General features: G+C 37.9%; 2 protein-coding genes across 5 annotated transcripts in view; one reads left to right on the forward strand and one right to left on the reverse strand.

Moving 5' to 3' along the window:
• Positions 1-399: 399 nt before the first annotated feature.
• Positions 400-11686, reverse strand: LOC117989233 (trypsin 3A1-like). 2 transcript variants are annotated; one of them, XM_069503435.1, is made up of 7 exons: positions 11478-11686; positions 9169-9678; positions 8162-8834; positions 5796-6015; positions 4133-4236; positions 3091-3278; positions 400-1490 (listed from the first exon to the last, which is right to left on the reverse strand). In XM_069503435.1, exons 3-7 carry the CDS (start codon positions 8178-8180, stop codon positions 1326-1328), a joined length of 696 nt encoding a protein of 231 aa, XP_069359536.1. In that variant the 5' UTR covers positions 8181-8834; positions 9169-9678; positions 11478-11686; the 3' UTR covers positions 400-1325. The 2 variants fall into 2 exon arrangements, with proteins under 2 accessions (XP_069359536.1, XP_034832462.2); XM_034976571.2 differs by lacking the exons at positions 8162-8834; positions 9169-9678; positions 11478-11686 and adding an exon at positions 7567-8080 and having other exon boundaries at positions 441-1490.
• Positions 11314-19664, forward strand: part of Eip63F-1 (Ecdysone-induced protein 63F 1) — a 38514-nt gene continuing 30163 nt past the window's right edge. The window contains exon 1 of one of the 3 annotated variants that reach the window (XM_034976572.2): positions 11314-11469. In XM_034976572.2, the coding sequence (XP_034832463.2) occupies positions 11377-11469 (93 nt within the window). In that variant the 5' untranslated portion in view covers positions 11314-11376. Of the gene's footprint in view, positions 11470-11879; positions 12022-18703; positions 18791-19664 lie in introns of those variants that run through there. The other 2 variants (XM_069503445.1, XM_069503444.1) reach the window with 2 other exon arrangements.

Raw genomic sequence — 19664 nt, forward strand, 5'->3', positions numbered from 1 at the left:
GGGAACTTTTTAATTTTCCGGGATAAAAAGTAGCCTGTCCTTCCCCGGGATGTAAGCTAACTCTTTACCAAATTTCATCAAAATCAGTTAAACTGTTGGGCCGTGAAAAGCTAGCAGACAGACAGAACGACGGACTTTTGCATTTATAATATTAGTATGGAGTATGGATTTATGAACTTAATGATGGTTCTAGCGTCAAAAGTACTTTTGACTTTTTTTTGCAGTTAAATGTAGTTATGACCGGATAAGAGTTTTCACTGTAGCAGATGCATTTACATATTTATCACAATTTTGTCTTAAAAATTCTCGTATGTAAAATAATAGACATAATTTACTCCATTTATTTATTTAATGTTATTACAGTGCAATGTGGATGGAAGGATTTATGTGGAAATGTTATCGTTTGAATGAATTGGTGTCGTAAATAAATATATTATATTATTATACATAACACTTGTTTCTTTTATTACGTTACTAGATGATACCTTCGTCCGCGTGGATATAGGTTTTTAAAAAACCAGCTGGAAATCTTTGATTTTCCGGGATAAAAAGTAGCGTGTTAATTGAGGGTATAATAACTAGGGTATAAGCTATCTCCATTCCAAGCCAAATCGTTCAAGTCAATCTGGCGTGTAGGTGTAATTAACACAACAATAAATAAAGGACTCCGGATGTGTTCGAAACTAGTCGGGTTTACGTCGACTATACACGGTGACTACATCCGGGAACATCTATTACTTCACTCGCTGTAGTGTAGCTATGTGTTAATTATTAATTTTATTAAACACATAGGCTATAGGGAGTGATAAAGTAATAATATTTATATAAATAAAAATAAATTTATTTACTTAACCATATTTTTATTTAATAATTAGTACTTACTATAATATTCCTAGCTTAACTAACTGGATGTATGGCATCGAATTTGCAGAGACCGCTTCGTCAACGTATGGCTACAGTGTCATGGCGCAAATAAATAACAAGTAGTATTTATCTTTTCATCATCATCATCATCAACATATCGCCGGCTCACTACAGAGCACGGGTCTCCTCTCAGAGTGGGAAGGATTTTGGCCATAGTCTACCACGCTGGCCAAGTGCAGATTGGCAGACTTCACACACCTTTGAGAACATTATGGAGAACTCTCAGGCATGCAGGTTTCCTCACGATATTTTCCTTCGCCGTTAAAGCAAGTGATATTTGATAAATTAAAACGCACATAACTCTGAAAAGTTAGAGGTGCGTGCCCGGGATCGAACCCCCGACCTCCGATTAGGAGGCGGACGTCCAACCACTAAGCTATCACAGCTTCTATTAATGTTCTCTAGTACTTGGTATACTGTAGTTCTTCCAATAATCCTCGGATCCATTGCAAATTAGCCCCAATGCCGGTGTACACGCCAGGCAAACCGGGCACCCCACAGCTGACGCCGTAGCTGGCTATACCCTCGACTTTACCCGCGCATATGAGTGGTCCTCCAGAGTCACCCTGTGGAGAGGAAAATAACGTTAAGTAAGTACCTACCTACGTATAAATTAATATTTTAAGCTTTAACTCATCGGGCTGGGGCCCGGGGCTAGACACCGCAAAGGCAATACGTCGCTCGCACTTACATCAGCTGTGCTCGCATTAAATACTGACTCCAACTGAAGTCCAGGAGATGACGTAAATTACTGTGATTGCACGAAAAATAAAATGTACGAAATAAAAATTTTATAGTAAGAGCAAAAACTGAAACTTGAAAGACCGCCTTACTACTTAATAATTGTACTATTTTGATAAAATTAAGACACTTTTCGAAAAACCGGCCAAGTTCGAGTCAGACTCGCGCACCGAGGGTTCCGTATTACAGTCGTATGTTTTCGACATTTTGTACGATAAATCAAAAACTATTGTGCATAAAAATAAATAAAAATCTGTTTAAAATGTACATGTAAAGCCCTTTCATTTATGATACCCACTTGGTATACCTATTAATATTACTTTGAAAGTTGAAAATACTAATATTTGTTCATGGTTTTTATGGTGGAACACAAATTCACGGTTTTCAGATTTTTCCCCTAATGTCTGCTATAAGACCTACCTACCTGCCAAATTTCATGATTCTAGGTCAACGGGTAGTACCCTGTCTTGTGGTCGGTGTGGTGGTCTTGACAGACCGACAGACAGATAGTCAGACAGACAGACAGACAAAAAAGTGATCCTATAAGGGTTCCGTTTTTTCCTTTTGAGGTACGGCACACTAATAAAATACCCTACTTACTCGCCAGCTCCTAATCGCGGGATTTATAATATGTAAACTGCATGCAGCGTGTCTCTACGGAACGTAACAGCAACTAATGGTGACGGGTAAAGTGTGTTTCCGGAATTAGGGCTGCCTTTCCACCAGAGATGTGCGATGCACTTAGATAATGCGATGCAGCTAAGAAACTATTGTGTTTATTTCCACGAAAGCTAAGTGGTGTAGCCGAGTGGCTATATGAAGATACACTTTGCGCGAGGAAGATGTACGATATGCGAGCTAAGTATATGTGTTAGTCATTGGCTGTGCTCCATACTTCCCATAGCTACACTTCGGCATCCCTAGCTTGCAATCTAAGCTTCCTTCGTTTCAAAAAGTACCACATTCTACCACAAAACAGCGAGAATCAGTGAACGTTAGCATCCTGTGGTCAACATCTCTCACGAAACATTTTTGCTCAACGCTTCTGATATGAGCCTCCGTGTTTCCTGCCACGTAGGTATAACCTAAAATATTATATAAGTCTATGCCTAAATCCCAACCAATGTCCAATCCAAGAGTGAATAAGTAGGTACATATATAGGCATTTTGTAGGTAACACGCTTCAATCAATACCTCCATTGCTTTTATAAGCGTGATTGTTCTCAAGCGCAAGCCTATCATGCAGTAAAAGAACCTATAACTACATTATGTAAAAACTTAGCTTCGTTGAACCCTTTCCACCAGAACTAAGCTACGCTATGAAAATCGTGCGATAGGTTGACACATCCAAAGCTTAGCGACATAGCACATCTCTGGTGAAAATGCATCTATTATCTTTGTCCTTATTTATAGTTTATGTCTTACCTCACAAGCATCCACTCCGTCGCCCAAGGCACATATCATTCCGCTGTCGTATTTTGGGGCAACGTATTGTCCCAATGATTCAGTGCACTGATCCAGCGATATAATTTTCACGTTTGCAGCGAGAAGTGTCTGGGAAAGCTCTTTTGTGTTTAAATCTTTGTAGCCATAACCGTAAATTATGCAGTCTCCTGTAAAAAAATATTAATAAATTAGGCACTGTAGGCACTCCCGTAGGTAAAAAGCGTTTTTAGGGCGAGTCCATAGATATGCCCTTTTTATTCAGATACAAGTTAGCCCTTGACTGCGATCTCGCGAAGTCATCATGCAGTCTAAGATGGAAGTTAACTTGGAAGAGGTATGGCAGTTTCATTAAATCCTGACCGGTTTCTACGCGGTATACGCTAAATCGCTTGGGGCAGCACAGGTAGGCCGGCAGGGTGGTATCTAGCCACAGCCAAAGCCTACACCCACTAGAACAGAGAAAATGTAGTACTTAATTATAAATTCCCAATGGCCCCTGCCGGGAATCGAACCAGGGACTTCTCACTTTAAGACCACAGCACACCACTGCGCTAGGAAGTTCGTCAAAAATGCCCTCCTAATAGATAAATAACAGCAGTTCGGATTTGATTGCAATCAGTTTGAAATTAAATTAACAATAACTTTCGCAGACACCAATCGGTTTATATTATACGTAGTATGTAGCCAACTGAATCCTCTCACTAAACCAGACCGGAAGAACGGAGAACCTAGATACATCATTAGAAAGACTTCTTTTCTTAATTCCCTTGACCGTCAAGTGGGATTAAGGACATTCGATTCAAGGTATTTACACTGCCGCACCGCGCCGCTTCCGCTATCATCTTTTATTATAGGTAGGTTGGTAGGTAGGCTTTACAAGATTGAATTAATTTTCCGTGTGAAACACCTTAATTTGATTAAAGCGTTTGGCAGACGCACAAAAACATCGTAATAATAGCCCATTGGCTTGACAGCTGTGATTGTTTGAAGGCGAGCTTGTTAACAGTTCATTCACAGTTACCTGATATACCGAATGAGGAGGTGGGTAACACTGTATCATTCAGCCAAGTTATGTCATCAGTGAGGTGCAACCGCAATACTGCAACATCATGAGCGCGTGTGAATCTGAAACCGTACAAGTGTTTTACACTGTGTAAGTCGGCTAGAGGCTAAAGATGAGTGTAGAGTTAAGATTTTCTAGAGACAAAGTTACTACGTATTGTTATTTGTTACAACCATAGCCTAGGCCACATATTGCTGAATTGCTCTTTCCAAATTGACACCAATAATAAATTGCCAATCGCTACATCTCGACCAAATCAATCAGTTTTCAATTCTTCATTATCATCTGCCCTAGCATCGGACCTGGTTTCAGCCCGCCGCCGCGCCGGCTAGGCTTCAGAGAAGGACTGAGGGAGAGGAACTCCCGCCCGAATATACCCTTCACCAGGATCCCGCGTGTGGTATAATCAAAGTACTTGAACTCTGTGACTCAAGTGTGGACAGTAAACCAAATAAAAGGGCTGTCTATTGAACTTGGGGTTTTGTTTCTATGAGCACCAGACACCTCCAGCTAACAGCACGTAATTAACTACTATCTATATGATTTGAGCAGCTAAAATCTGGTGGCGTTGTAGCAGACAGGATCGGCAGACTTCACAAACTTTTGAGACATTATGGAGAACTCTCAGGCACGTAGGTTTCCTCACGATGTCTTCAGGCAGGTAGGCATAGTTATAATCTCTTTTATAAACACCTAGAATATTATTATAAGTAGTCAGCTTAGAATATACAATACTAGCTGCTGGTGCCCGCGACTTCGTCCGCGTGGAATTAGGCTTTTTAAAAATCCCGTGGGAACTTTTTGATTTTTCGCTATAAAAAGAAGCCTATGTCACTCTCCAGGTCTTTATCTATCTATACCCATGCAAAAAATCACGTCAATCCGTTGCACCGCTGCGACGTGATTGAAGGACAAACCAACAAACCAACACACTTTCGCATTTATAATAAGGGTACTGATACTTAATATACAAACACCAATCATTATTAGTAAATAGGTACGTAGATAAGTTGTTTTCATTCTTTGACCCCGACAAACAGATTTGCTTTTGATACGATATTGATTGGGTAGGTATATTTTCAAAGGAAAATAGACTGCCGGGGTGGGTGGTCCGGACATTTTTACGACATCTTTGAATGGATGAATTATATACCTACATAATCCCTTTTGTTAAGAGGCAATTTTTTTGTAGTAATTTAAATTAGGTACCCACCTGACTAAAATTTCCCTCACTTTTCGAATACGTGAGTAGGTATCATAACCGGTATTAAGTATAAATGCGAAAGTGTGTTTATTAGCTTGCTGGTGTGTCCTTTAATTACGTCACAACGAAACAACGGATCGACGTGATTTTTGCATAGTAATAGTTATAGACCTGAAGAGTGACATAGGCTACTTTTTATCCCGAAAAACCTAAATCCATGCGGACGAAGTCGAGGGCATCAGCTTACTAAAAATAGTTCTTCACGTCTACGAATTAGGTAGTTATTTGAGAAAAAGTACTTAACTCTGCCGTTCTGCTGGACCAAGAAAATTATTCTATAGTCTAAACTAAAAAAAAATGCTTACAATTACACCTACAGCCTATACCGACTGTATTCTTAGATACCTACTCACTTACCGATTGTAGCTAGGATGTCTAATGACTTCTAAAACTTGTGTGTTCGGTATAATCTCGTCATGTCTTGTGCAATAGTTATTGAGATAGACGGAGTATTCTTCTGGGTCGTGTTCCACGCAGTGCGCGGCTGTTATGGCCGCATGTGGGCTCAGGATAAAGGCACCGCAAAGGTGGCGGCTATCACTTGCATTTCTCAAAGATGCAACTCCAATTTGAACGCCTTCAAGTACAATAAATAGGAATATTAGATAAGTGATATATTATAAAGTTTACACAATAATTTTCTGTAACTTAATAGACTACAGAGATTTCAGGACGAAACACATCGAGAAATCATCATCATCATCATCATCATCATCATCATCAACCCATTGCCGGCTCACTACTGAGCACGGGTTTTCTCTCAGGATGAGAAGGGTATACCACGTTAGCCAAGTGTGGATTGGCAGACTTCACACACCTTTGAGAAAATTATGGCGAACTCTGAGACATGCGGATTTCTTCACGATGTTTTCCTACTTGGGTCCGAAAAGTTAGAGATGCATGCTTTAAGATCAAACTCTGGCACCCCCATTAGGAGGCGGACACTGCGGACAGCACCGGAATTTCAAACCCTCAAGAAATACTTTCTACATAATATAATTTATCTTTTTTTTCAGGCAGTATTACAATACAACTTAAAGCTAGCCTTTTCTAATTACTATACAAATCATGCCCGCGTAGTTATTAGATATATATTCGGTGACCGCGTGAAATGGTCTTTTCCGCGCTGGACAGCCAGGCTGATCCGTCGCGCAAAAAATGAGCCAGCCCTTCTGTCACCAGATGAGGATATTAATCGCGGTGAAAATATGTATGTCCCGATTTCTTTTTTAGCACTAAGACTCCATTTGGTTTTATGGTCTCCAAGGCAAACAGAACAAAAATGTAACTCTCGATAAGAGAGGCATACTTGCGCCGCTTGCCATTTGCAGCTATTTCTGCTGCGGCTCCCGGTATCTATAATTGATAAGGGCCTTGATGAAAAAATGTTTTTATTATTTTGTGAAGCTAAAGTTAAGGTAAGTTATGTTAGTATGCCTGATAAATTAGTGTAGACAAAACTAATTTTAAGATTTTCGCTTCGATTTCTTAAACCAACGATATCCAATACTATGCTTGAAGAAAAAACACGACCTAACATTTAGCTTAAAATATTAAATTATATTTACCTAAATTATACTTAAATTATAGTAGCTTAAATAGCTAGAAAGATCACTCATCATAGCCCGTAACCCGTAGCTCGTAGCCCGTAGGACTATTGTCACTAGTGGGTCAATAATTTTAATTTTGCATTGGAAGTGCTACGTGCGTAACTAGTAGCTACATCGTAGAGTTATTTTTTAGAACTCAACCTAGGTTTATACTTACTGTACTGCATTTTTTATCACCATATCAATATATTAATAATAATTATGATATCGAAAATAAATTCTTCTTAAATTCCGCAGAAGTACCTTCCTACCTTCAATTCAACCTACCAACTTTCCCTAGAAATCACTTAGATAAAGTTGGGATTTCCCAACCTTAGTAAATCGATGATAATAATCGAAGATAGACATCTATTTTCAGTTCCATTATCGAATAAAGTACAGTTAAAGAAAAGTATATGCACATTGCGCAGGTACGATTACCTTAGGATATATAATAATAATAATTATACCAAAGTTATTATAAAAGCTTTTTATAATAATGGTATAGAGACTGATACAAAATATTTAAAGCGTAATACCACAAGGCACCTCTGCTCCACCAATTACTCTTTTAACCCTTTTACATTCAACAAAACCAAAAAATACTATTATAAACACTACACTAATAACTTTATTACTTAGCGACATATTACTATTTTTGCGACAATTATCAGCTACGATCGTTACTATAATAAAACACATGCTTGTAATATTTTGTCTTTTATTCCTTCCACATAGATATGGAATATGCTGTTCATGAAAGAAATCGTGACGAAAGATAAAATTACAATTGTTCAAATACAAGTGTTTTCTTTCCGCGTTTACGGTAGTAACGCCTCTGGCATGTCTACGGATCCTATTTACAATATGGTATAGGTGCACATTATACATTACTGTAAAAAACATGACTGTAGTTATGAGATGTAAGTGACATTCATAGACATCTTTTACTTCAACTTAGCACTGTCCCACCTAGGTGGGTCCGCTTTCCTGCATTTTCTCGCCTATTTTACTTGTAGTTTATGTTTTGAATACAAACTTTACCTTTTACTTTACTATGTACCTATTTATGTATAAACACTTAGTTCTGATTTCACAAAAGATATTATACCTACTCTCGGATATTATACCTACCATACATATGTGTAGCCATCTTCTTCTTCTAGTGCCTCTCCATTACTGAAGGTCAGCAGTCAGTTTTTTAAACTTCTCCCTGTCCATGGCTAGGCGGAATAGTTCTCCGACTGTTTTTATGCCAGTCCACTCCCTGATGTGACGTAGCCATGACTTCTTTCTTCTTCCCACCCCTCTTTTCCCAGCTATTTTACCCATCATGATTGTCTGCAGCAGGCGGTACCTATCGTGTCGCAAAATATGGCCCAGGTACGAGATCTTACGCTGCTTGATGGTTTTAACTAACTCGGTCTTTTTCTGCATCCGGGCAAGAACCTCAGCGTTGGACACTTTAGCCGTCCAGCTTATGCGGAGCATCCTGCGATACGTCCACATTTCGAAGGCTTCGATCTTTTTCCGTAAGTCCTCCACTAGGGTCCATGCCTCACAACCATATAGAACTACGGGCCAAATGTAGCATTGTAGGAGTCTGGTACGGAGTTTTAGAGAAAGTTGGCGACCACAAAGAACTTTCTTCATCTTCATAAAAGATGTGCGAGCAATTTCAATGCGAACCCGGATGTCAGTGTCACTTTTCCACGAGTCTGTTAGCCATGACCCAAGATATTTGTATTTGTCAACTCTCTCCAAGATGTTATGTCTGATTTGTATTTGTGACGGCAACTGTGGCTTCCTTGAAACAACCATATACTTTGTTTTTGACACATTCATACTTAACCCCACCCTATTACTGCACTCGTTTACTCTATTAACTATTTCTTGTAGGTCTTGTTGTGTGGAGGCTATTAGGACAGTATCGTCAGCATAACGTAGGTTATTAATCACTTGCCCATTAACAATAATTCCTAATGCGATATGTGTAGCCATAGTAAAAGAAAATAATCTATGACTATATTATATCTTAATTCTTAGGTTATATGTAGGTTGCCTTATATAAAAATATCTCCACCGCGCATTGTAGAGTGCCGACTTTAGTGCCGTAAATGCTTAGTGCATGTTGTACCTACCTATCTATCCAGTATCCATTAAAAATCGCTTTCAGACTTTACTGCCAGGCATTTTTCCACTGTAAAGCGTTTTCATCTTATGTAATGCCTACCTACTGAACTTCCATTGTTTTCCCTCTGTAAATGGTTTTATTCTGTTTCAGTTGTGGAGATAATTATACATATTGTAAACAAACTGGCGGCTTCACAAAATTTACAAGGTACACATATGTACATAGTATAGGTACTTATACTTTCGATGTAGAATGTAGATGTAAGATGTTAGAGTTTGAACTTTAGGGTTTCAACTTAAAGCTATACATATTAATTAATATAATTATTATAGGTACGCACACGAAAATTCAAAATACGTAACATGATAAGCTGGTAGAAAAATCAAAAGTTAAGCCTTGGGGCTACAAGTTGTAGAAAATGTTTGTTGACTTTACCTTCAACAGAGGCCTCAATATTGTTGGAAAGTAATTAGGTATTTAACGAATCTCTCTTAGATAAACATTGCTTAAGTGCTTCCTGAAAGATAATATATAAAATATACTTAGTAGAAACGAGAGTACATGGTCTAATTGTATAAGTATGTTACTACACTTTGTGACTGTAACATTTTGTGTTGTTTTTAGGGTTCCGTACCTCAAAAGGAAAAACGGAACCCTTATAGGATCACTTTGTTGTCTGTCTGTCTGTCTGTCTGTCTGTCTGTCAAGAAACCTACAGGGTACTTCCCGTTGACCTAGAATCATGAAATTTGGCAGGTAGGTAGATCTTATAGCTGACATTTGGGGAAAAATCTGAAAACCGTGAATTTAGGGTTAGATCACACAAAAAAATTAAATTGTGGTCATGAACTAATAATTAGTATTTTAAACATTCGAAATGAGTGACTATATCAAGTGGGGTATCATATGAAAGGTCTTAACCTGTACATTCTAAAACCGATTTTTATTTATTTTCATGCATCATAGTTTTTGAATTATCGTGCAAAATGTCGAAAAAATACGCCTGTAGTAGAAGTACGGAACCCTCATTGCGCGAGCCTGACTCGCACTTGACCGGTTTTATGTTTTACTGAACTTTTAACCGCTACTTAGAACGATATCTATTAGTTTAGTATTAGTATCTATTAGAATAAGTAGTTAGGTACCTAATATTAGTATCCAAGCAGTTCAAGCATACCTACTTTTTTTTCTTAGGGTTCCGTACGTCCGAATGAGAAAACAGAACCCTTATAGGATCGCTCGTGTGTCTGTCTGTCTGTTACAGCTGCTAAAATATGCTCCGAATTTACTGGATCGATTAAGTTGGAATTTGGTACATAGGTATTAATTATTATGATCCATTTCTGATAATGATAAACTTTTGTGATCCAAACACGGACGTGTACTTAATATAAATAAATGAACAGGGGTTACTTTTTGGGAAACTCCGAAACTATTGAGCCTAATTTTTTTTAATTACAGAAAACAATGATCCTTTACTTATATAGGTTCCAGGCAAATCTAACAGTCTATGGGTCTTAAAATAACATGGTTGTGTTGTCAACTTGTCGATCGTTATTCTAATGATTTTACGGTTCCGTGTCTCCAGAGAAAAAAGGGGAACCCTCGTAGGATCAGTTCGTGTGCGAGTCCAACTCGCACTTGACCGTTTATTTTACTTAAGCAATAAGTATTACTTATTCAATTACAATAATTAATAACAGTGACTTACAATCTGTTTACTAAATAAAAATGTAGAGACGATAAATTAATGCAAAGTACCTACCTACTACCTAATTAATAGATGGCCTTTGTATATTTTGTTGCTCTACCGTGAACTTTACATTTGTATAAAAGGTCTTATTTATAGTTCTTCGACTTTAATAATATTGGGTAGGTATACACCGAGTTGAAGCGTGTGCCAAACTTCACGACGTACCTATACGTACAGTAATTTGTTGTGAGTAAGTAAGTAGTAAAGATAAAATGTATAAAATTAGCAACAGTCGTAGAAGTGTTGAGTGGTTAAGCATGTCTATAATTATTTGGTGTTATTGTTTTGAAATGCATGTAATGCCAAAACGCGGTGACAACCGACAGGTGGGAGCGGGCAGCGGGCTAGCGGGCTGAGGGCTCGGCGTACGGAGAGTACGGAGCGTGTTTATGTAACGGTTCCGCCGGTCGCCGCGGCGGCACGCGCTCGCGGCAGTGCTCGACGACGCGGGCACAGCGCGCCATGGACCGCTCGAGCGGCACCCCGCCGCAAACTCCTCCCGCCGCGCAATCCGGCTTCGGTGCCTTCTGCAACGCGATCTCTGAAACTTTCTCGGTACGTACCGCGTACCCATCCGCATCGCTCTCACCGCCCGCCCTACAGTTTTTATCACAGATTCATTGGCCAAAAGTTTTATTACAGTATCACAGCCAAAAACGGATTTTGGCGCCGACACACGCATTCAATTCACCGTCAAATCTGTAGCCGACGCCAATTTGCCTAATTGAAGTGTCGCGTCGTGATCTATTTCGAGACGCACGTGCTCCGCGAGGTCGCGCGGCGAGGTCCCGATAGCGGTATTCTGGAGGCAGGAGGTGGCATAGAATCGAAAGAGTTATCACGGGAATAAAAAATATAAACAAGTTTATTATTAGAATGCTCATTCGTGCCGGGTCGCACGGCCGTGATTTGTCCGATGGCTGTGATATACCGAAATAATCGTGCAATAAACGAACGAAGCTCGAAGCACGGGCGCGACACGGTGGCCGGCCACTCGCGCGATCTCTGCAAGCCGTTCGCCACGAACAGCGACTCCCGCGACATCCTCTCGACCGTAGTGGCCGCGCAGTGCCGTCTTCGTGAAAGCCAGTTAATCTACTGTAATAGGTACAATACAAATACTAAATTGCATCCAATTTTCTATTTTGATTTCTTTTTGCAATACAGAAAGATATTTAATTCGATTTACCTACTCATAAAGTTTTGTGAACAACTGTGGCCATGTGGAAAACAAATTAACTACTTAACTATTATACCTAAGTACTATCATTTCTTCATCTTCACACACCTACCTACTTATTTACCCTATAAACTGCATGCTTTGAAGTGTCCTTTAATGCGAACTGTGTGTTTTATTATATTAGTTGGGTAGATACGACTTTCAGGTTATATTATTATGGACCGTTTGTTTTTATTTATCCTTCTCGTGCTCTCACGTGCTTTTAATTGAAGCAATTTTTCTTATTTAAATTATACGGCTGAATCAGCTTGATGAGAATGTATGATAAAGACGTACATTCGACCATAAAATTACTTATCTACCCTTAGGTTGAGTGTCGCTTGCACATCATAAATTATTGTTTATTTTCGGGTACAAAATTTTACATAAGTACATTTATAGTCTGAAACTTTTTACGGTTTCGTACCTCAAAAGAAAAAAGGAACCCTCAAAGCGGCACGGTTTTGCTGGTTGGACGGTAACTAGTCACGGCAGAAGCCTCCCACCAGACCAGCCCCCCAATTGTGTAAGAATAACCATTTCATGGCTATCGCAATCGTCAAGAATTCTGCCCTTTGATTGGCTGTGAAAAAATGTAAACAGCGAATCAACCAATCAAATAGCAGAATTTCTTGACGATTGCGATAGCCATGAAATGGTTATTCTTACACAATTGGGGGGCTGACCAGAAACAATTTAGAAATGATAAATTGGCAAATTGCCCCTGTCGGGAATTGAACCCGGAACCTCCCATTTACAAGACTACAGCGCTCACCACTGCGCCAGGGAGGTCAACGTTTGCCATCTATTTGTTAATTTGTGAAACATTAAAAGCAAACATTACCTACAACGTGCATGCTACTTAAAATTATTATTGTAAACTCACGCATTTGCTCATTTTCTAATAAGTACTTGTCAGTAAATATTACTACCTAATTATGATTACCTATATTAACAGAAAAATACTTATAATTTCTCTTTATATTAACCACCTAATTATTATAAAATATGGTTTATGTGAATCACCTACCTAGTACGTACCTACCCATGCTTGACCCAAACAGATTTTAAAATATTTTGTAAGCAACATTGCTTTGGATCCATGCAAATCATTTCGGACGATGTTTGATTTTTAATTATGGCTTTTATTACGATGAATTTTATTGGTTACTAGCGGATCCCTGCGGCCTCGCCCGCGTGTATATAATATAGCCTATGTCATTGAGGAATAATGTAGCTTTCTATTGGTGAAAGAATTTTCAAAATCGGTTCAGTAGTTCCAGAGATTACCCCCTACAAACAAACTTAACGACATGACCTCTTTATAATATTAGTATAGATACAATATTATAGGCAAAAGGGCCGCAGGTGTTTAAGATTTGATTTCGAAGATTATTTTTCTAAAGATAGACCGTAATATAAAACTCCGAAATCAATTATTCCATAGTTACACATCTTAGGTATACCTATATTAAATTCAAGTTACCAAGTTTAGATAATAATATAAAGTTTCCAACTTCCATAGCTAGAAATAAGGATCTCTCTAAAACGCTAGCAAAAAACCCGATCAAGTGCGAGTTAGACTCGCAAACGAAGGGTTCCGCACTATCGTACAAGAAATCTCAACCCAATAAGTAAGTACAAGAAATTGCCGTACAGCGCCCTGTTGATATGATTTAGTAAACTAATTATTTCGCAAACACAAATCTTAAATTTTTTGTGATGGAACCACAAATTCACGGTTTTCGGATTTTTCCATTTACTGATGGTTGTTTTCCCGAAGCGAAATGATTTTGTTAATGTATTACAATCGATTTATAAATTTAAAAAATTATTAGGGTCAAAAATAGCAAATTTACAATCGAGAAAAACAAAAATTGAATGAGACCTCGAACCAATAGTGATACCGCGTGCGCGCAGGCTAGTTTAATGCCGTATCATTACGCGCGAGAGCTTATTTTGCTCTAAACTTTTTCACTTTATTGGCAGCGCGGTTTGAGTAGATGTACCTACCTACTATTCACGTTACGTCTAGGGAGTTACTATTGCTTCTCACACTTTCGAGTTGTCCATTTTTTTTAATTATTTCAAAAACAAACCATTTTTATTTTTTAAGTTTAACTCAAAATTTCGATAGTACTACTGAGGGCAAATCGTTCTGCCGCGGGAAGACAACCACTAAAACTTCACCGTGTATAGGCATTAGGATGTTTGAATTCAATAATTCATGACACGGCACAGGGAATCACCTTAGATATTGGGCACCCTTACATATTTATGACCTTTGTTATGGTTTGCAAAGCGAAAAATCTGAAATACTTAATAGAAGTTTATGAAAAGATTAGAAGAATTATTAAGATTAATTTAAACAAAACGTTTCTAGCTACAGAACCTTCGGTGGCCGAATTTGACTCGCACTTGGCTGGTTTTGTTTCAGTGTTTGTATTATAGTTCCAAATAAAAGAATATTTATTTGTTTAAATTATCATAGTGCGAAAATAAAATTAAGTAAGTTTCGGAAGAAACTATAGCATTCATGTAAGAAGTTATAAACACATACATTTGATAAATTTACATACCTACTTATATTTCCGAAATGCGGTTAAAACAGTTAGAAGACTTGCGAATTCAGTCGATTTGTTTCCACTGGTTTCCACCATGACAAGCTCCGGCGTTTTGAGGCTAGGCTGACTGTGACTTATATTCGTTGAGGTTGTTGCGGCCACGAACCTTCACCTTGCCGCTTGCTTATGAATCCAATTATGTACCTATATTCAGTACAACCTGTAACGTGTAAATGTTTGTTTTTGCTAGAAGATGCCCGCCGCCACTTCATTCGCGTGGACTTCGTTTTTTGAATTCCCGAATGTATACTCTTTAATTTTCCGTCCCCCCATAATCTACACTAATATTATAAAGAGGAAAACTTTGTTTGTTTGTTTGTTTGTTTGTTTGTTTGTTTGTTTGTTTGTTTGTTTGGTTGTACTGAATAGGCTCAAAAACTACTGGACCGATTTTAAAAATTCTTTCACCATTCGAAAGCTACATTATCCACGAGTAACATAGGCTATATTTTATTTTGGAAAAAAATAGGGTTCCGTAAGATATTTGGGTTTTTCGGACACAAGGTGTAAAAAATCAACCAGAAAAGTTACTTATTTTGCGTACGCTGCCTAAACTATAAAAGATAGAACCATAAAATGTTCTAATTAATTGTAGATCTTATAAATATCTACAAAAAAGTCCGCGACACACTATACCCATCTATGTCGAGTGAGGCACAGCAACCATTTTTTTATTTAAAAATCTTGAATTTTTTTTGGACTACATTTAAACGCGTTTATTTTACTCATGCTATTAATCCTTATCAAAATAAATGATTTCATCACTAAGAACAGTTTATGGAGATAATATTTGGTCTTTGAATGATTAAAATTGGACGTTTGGTTTTGAAGTTATGGCGAAATTAAAATATTACGATTTCTGCTGCACGGCCCGTTGTATTATCTACACTAATATTATAAAGAGGAAAACTTTGTTTGTTTGTTTGTTTGTTTGTTTGTTTGTACTGAATAGGCTCAAAAACTACTGGACCGATTTTAAAAATTCTTTCACCAGTAGAAAGCTACATTATTCCTGAGTGACATATGCTATACGGGATCTTTAAAAACCTAAATCTACGCGGGCGAAGCCGCGGGGATCAGCTAGTATTTAATATTATAAATGCGAAAGTGTGACTGTCTGTCTGTCTGCTAGCTTTTCACGGCCCATTCGGTTAACCGATTTTAATTAAATTTGGCACAGAGATAGCTTGCATCCCGGGGAAGGACATAGGCTACTTTTGATCCCGGAAAATCAAACAGTTCCCACGTCGTTTTTAAAGCCTTAAATCCACGCGGACGAAGTCGCGGGCATCATCTGGTCATTCATAAAGACAACATTCATGTCCCGCCAAGCCAAGGTTTCCATTCAATAGGTGTCCCGCAAAGATTTTACATAGGTGCACTTTGGTGCAGTATGATATAGCCTTACTACGTAATATACATAGTTCACCCGCCCGCACTGAGAATTTGGTCTGTGCCCGCCCGGCTTCGCGCGGGTGGGCTTACAAAATCCATACTAATCCATACTAATATTATAAATGCGAAAGTGTGTCTGTCTGTCCGTCTGTCTGTCTGCTAGCCTTTCACGGTCCATCCGTTCAACCAATTTTGACGAAATTTGGTACAGCGATAGCTTGCATCCCGGGGAAGGACAAAGGCTACTTTTTATCCCGGAAAATCAAAAAGTTCCCACGGGATTTTTAAAAACTTAAATCCACGCGGACGAAGTCGCGGGCATCATCTATATGAACATATTTTTAAAGTTATATCATGTCATGATTATGAGGATGCTTACATCTTAACCTTGGAGTTTCAAATTGGTTTTAAATTACCCTATAGATAAGATAACATTGAAAGTGAAGTATTTGTGCGAACGAGGGAATCAAATACTGTTCAATCGTGTTACGGAAATGATGTCATTTAGCTCAAATAGTATGAGTGCATAGATCACTATATTATATCACTACCCCTATTATAAATGCGAAAGTGTGTTTGTTTGTTGATTCGTTGATTTATTTATTGGTTCGTTGGTTTGTCCTTCAATTACGTTGTAACGGAGCAATGGATCGACGTGATTTTTTGCATGGGTATAGTGTAAGACCTGGAGAGTGACATAGGCTACTTTTTATCCCGGAAAATCAAAGAGTTCCCACGGTGTTTTTAAAAACCTAAATCTACGCGTACGAAGTCGCGGGCATCAGCTAGTTTAACAATAAATCAAAACAAATATTACTTGTAATTACTGTGTATAGTGGCAAAAGCTGCGAAGCCATTAGGTCACACCAACAAAAACGACACAAGTAGGTACAGTGCAAGGTTGCCTCCATGATTCCAAGGGCTACCAGCAGCCGTTTATTTCCTCCCCATTCTATTATTCAAGAAATTCAAAATGTGACCCTCGTAGACAGTCGTAGCACTTAGCTACGCGCCTACATTTCAAGACCAAGTGAATTTTTAAATTTAAAATTAGAGTTTAAATTATATTTAAAGTTTAAATACATACATTGATAAGTGCGTACCTACATGTTTAAAATTTTATTCGAATGAAATATATTCACCACCAATTATATTTATCAATACATGTTTCAAATAAAACAAATATTTGTTTATTTTGAAACGTAAATTTTTAATAAAAAATAAAATAAAAAAAAAAAAATTATGTTATGTAGTACAATTTTTCTACTTGCTCTACTTGCAAGTAGACAAATATCTATCTATAATGATCTCTATCTATAGAGAGAGGGAATAATTTACTATTAATATTTTTAATGAAAAAAGAAAAGAAAAAGACGTAGCGTGGGATAAGGTAAGGGAGAAGATTTTTAATGAAAAACTAATATAAGTATATGCCTATGTAGTTATACATATATCTTATATTATGTATATACTAATTCGCAGCTTATTTCACTGTTGGCAGCCCTATACTAACGTATAAAGGTTTGACCGCATCGATCGGTTAGCATTGCCCTCTTTTTCCTTGCCTGAGATTAAAATTCCATTGCGTCGTACGTTCCACAAATTTTTATCTATTAATCTTGGATAAGTGTCAGCGACTGCGATTACTCAAACTTTTATGGGACTCACTATGCCTAGTTGAGTTATTGGAATATTCAGTTATCTCTACTTAATATACCTAGCCTTAAGCTAATGCCTGCCTAGATTTTTAAAAATCCCGTGTGAACTCTTTGATTTTATGGGATAAAAAGTAGCCTACGTCCAGATTTTTAACTAGGTATACTGTATATCCATGCAAAAAATCACGTTGGTTTGTTGCTCTGTTGCGGTGTGATTGAATGACAAACCAACAAACACACTTTCGCATTTATAATGTGGGTTGAGATATTTTCTTCATAGTAGATAATTTTTAATAGGTAGGTACACACTATGTATGTACCCAAGTGTCAAAATTCAAAGTCTCCTTGATTATAATAAATGCGAAAGTGTTTGTTATTTGCTGTTGTTTATATCGTTTTTTTGATTTATATGAGGAGTTTGTTGGTTTGTTGATTTATTGGCCTGTCCTTTAATCACATCGCAACGGAGCATCGGATCGATATGATTTCTTTGCATGGTCATATACAGCATGGGATAAGTAGTGAGAGCCCGTGGTATTCTGTGCGCGTGCCCCCGTGGTGAACACAAAGAAATGAAATTCATCGAAAAATTGCAGACGGTCATGCTTTGAAAAAATAAACGAAAGCGTATGCAACGCGTAGGCGCAAAATGTTATTGAACATTGAACGCTTCCAAATCTTGTACAAACAACTTGTCACAATATTGTAAAAGAGTGAGACGTGTAATTATAGTCGGGACCGTTTGTTTAGCGGGAAATAGCAATTGGACAGTGGTACGCAACTGACGTTCGGTTTAGCGATTATAAATAAAAGATAGGGAATTCGGCCACTGCTCCTGCTATTTCTGATTGAAATCTGCTCCAAAATCAAGAACACGGCCATTGGTCAGGTTAGCGCGAGTTTGAAGTATGAATTCGAAGTGTCCATGGGGTTATGTATTTAAGAGGGAATTTGTAAGTCTTCCGCGCGCCGAGCTATTTGTAAGTTTTTATTTGTTCTCTCCGCACTAAAAGAGCATGTATTTTGGGAGTAACCGCAATACCTGAATCGGTGAACTGCTTTCTGTAATTTGTGTGAAATTGTGGCATGGTTTAGATTTGATACTGTATGTAAGAGACTGCAAACAAGAACTCAGATCAGTCACCTGCAAATACGATTCTAGTACCTAACCATTCTCCGTTGTAGCGTGATTCAAAGACAAACAAACATTGCATTTCTAAGTAATATGAGTAGTGTTTATTTATTACCAAAAATTTAATAATACATTAATTACCTACTTACTCAGAATTTTTTATCACATTTTCGCTCAGTGTTAGCCCTCACGTTTGTCCTCCACTTTTTGCCTTGAGGAAATAATCATACCTACTTAATGTCATTTAAACAGTTACCTATACCTACTTACTAGGTATACAATATATTGTTCCAATCCATGACTCCAAAAGCACCTAATCTCCTAATCTCTATATCTTCAAGGTTTCTTAAACCGTAATCCTATGATTTAGTTAGGTTATACCTAGGTACCCACATACCTACCCTAACGCTTCCAACGAAATTTAAAATATTTTCTCCGAGAGACTGGCGAGACGCCAACTGAGACAGTTAGTAGAAATTATGATATTCAGAAGCTGCAAAATAATATGACAGATGCAGATTGTCCATTATAATAATAGGTAGTTAAATCTGAGAGTGGTATCGTTAATCGTGGAGGGTGGAGTACCTAGTTTAATTAGTGATAATATAAATGAAATGCTTGTTTGGAGCGAATAGATAACCAACAATGTTGGTTAACTATTCGCTTAAGTAAAGGTACTTATGGTGTTAAGTCGTAGATTTTAGCCTCTCTAGTCTTTATAT

Source organism: Maniola hyperantus, chromosome 15 (assembly GCF_902806685.2).
Source record: "Maniola hyperantus chromosome 15, iAphHyp1.2, whole genome shotgun sequence".
NCBI lineage: Eukaryota > Metazoa > Arthropoda > Insecta > Lepidoptera > Nymphalidae > Maniola > Maniola hyperantus.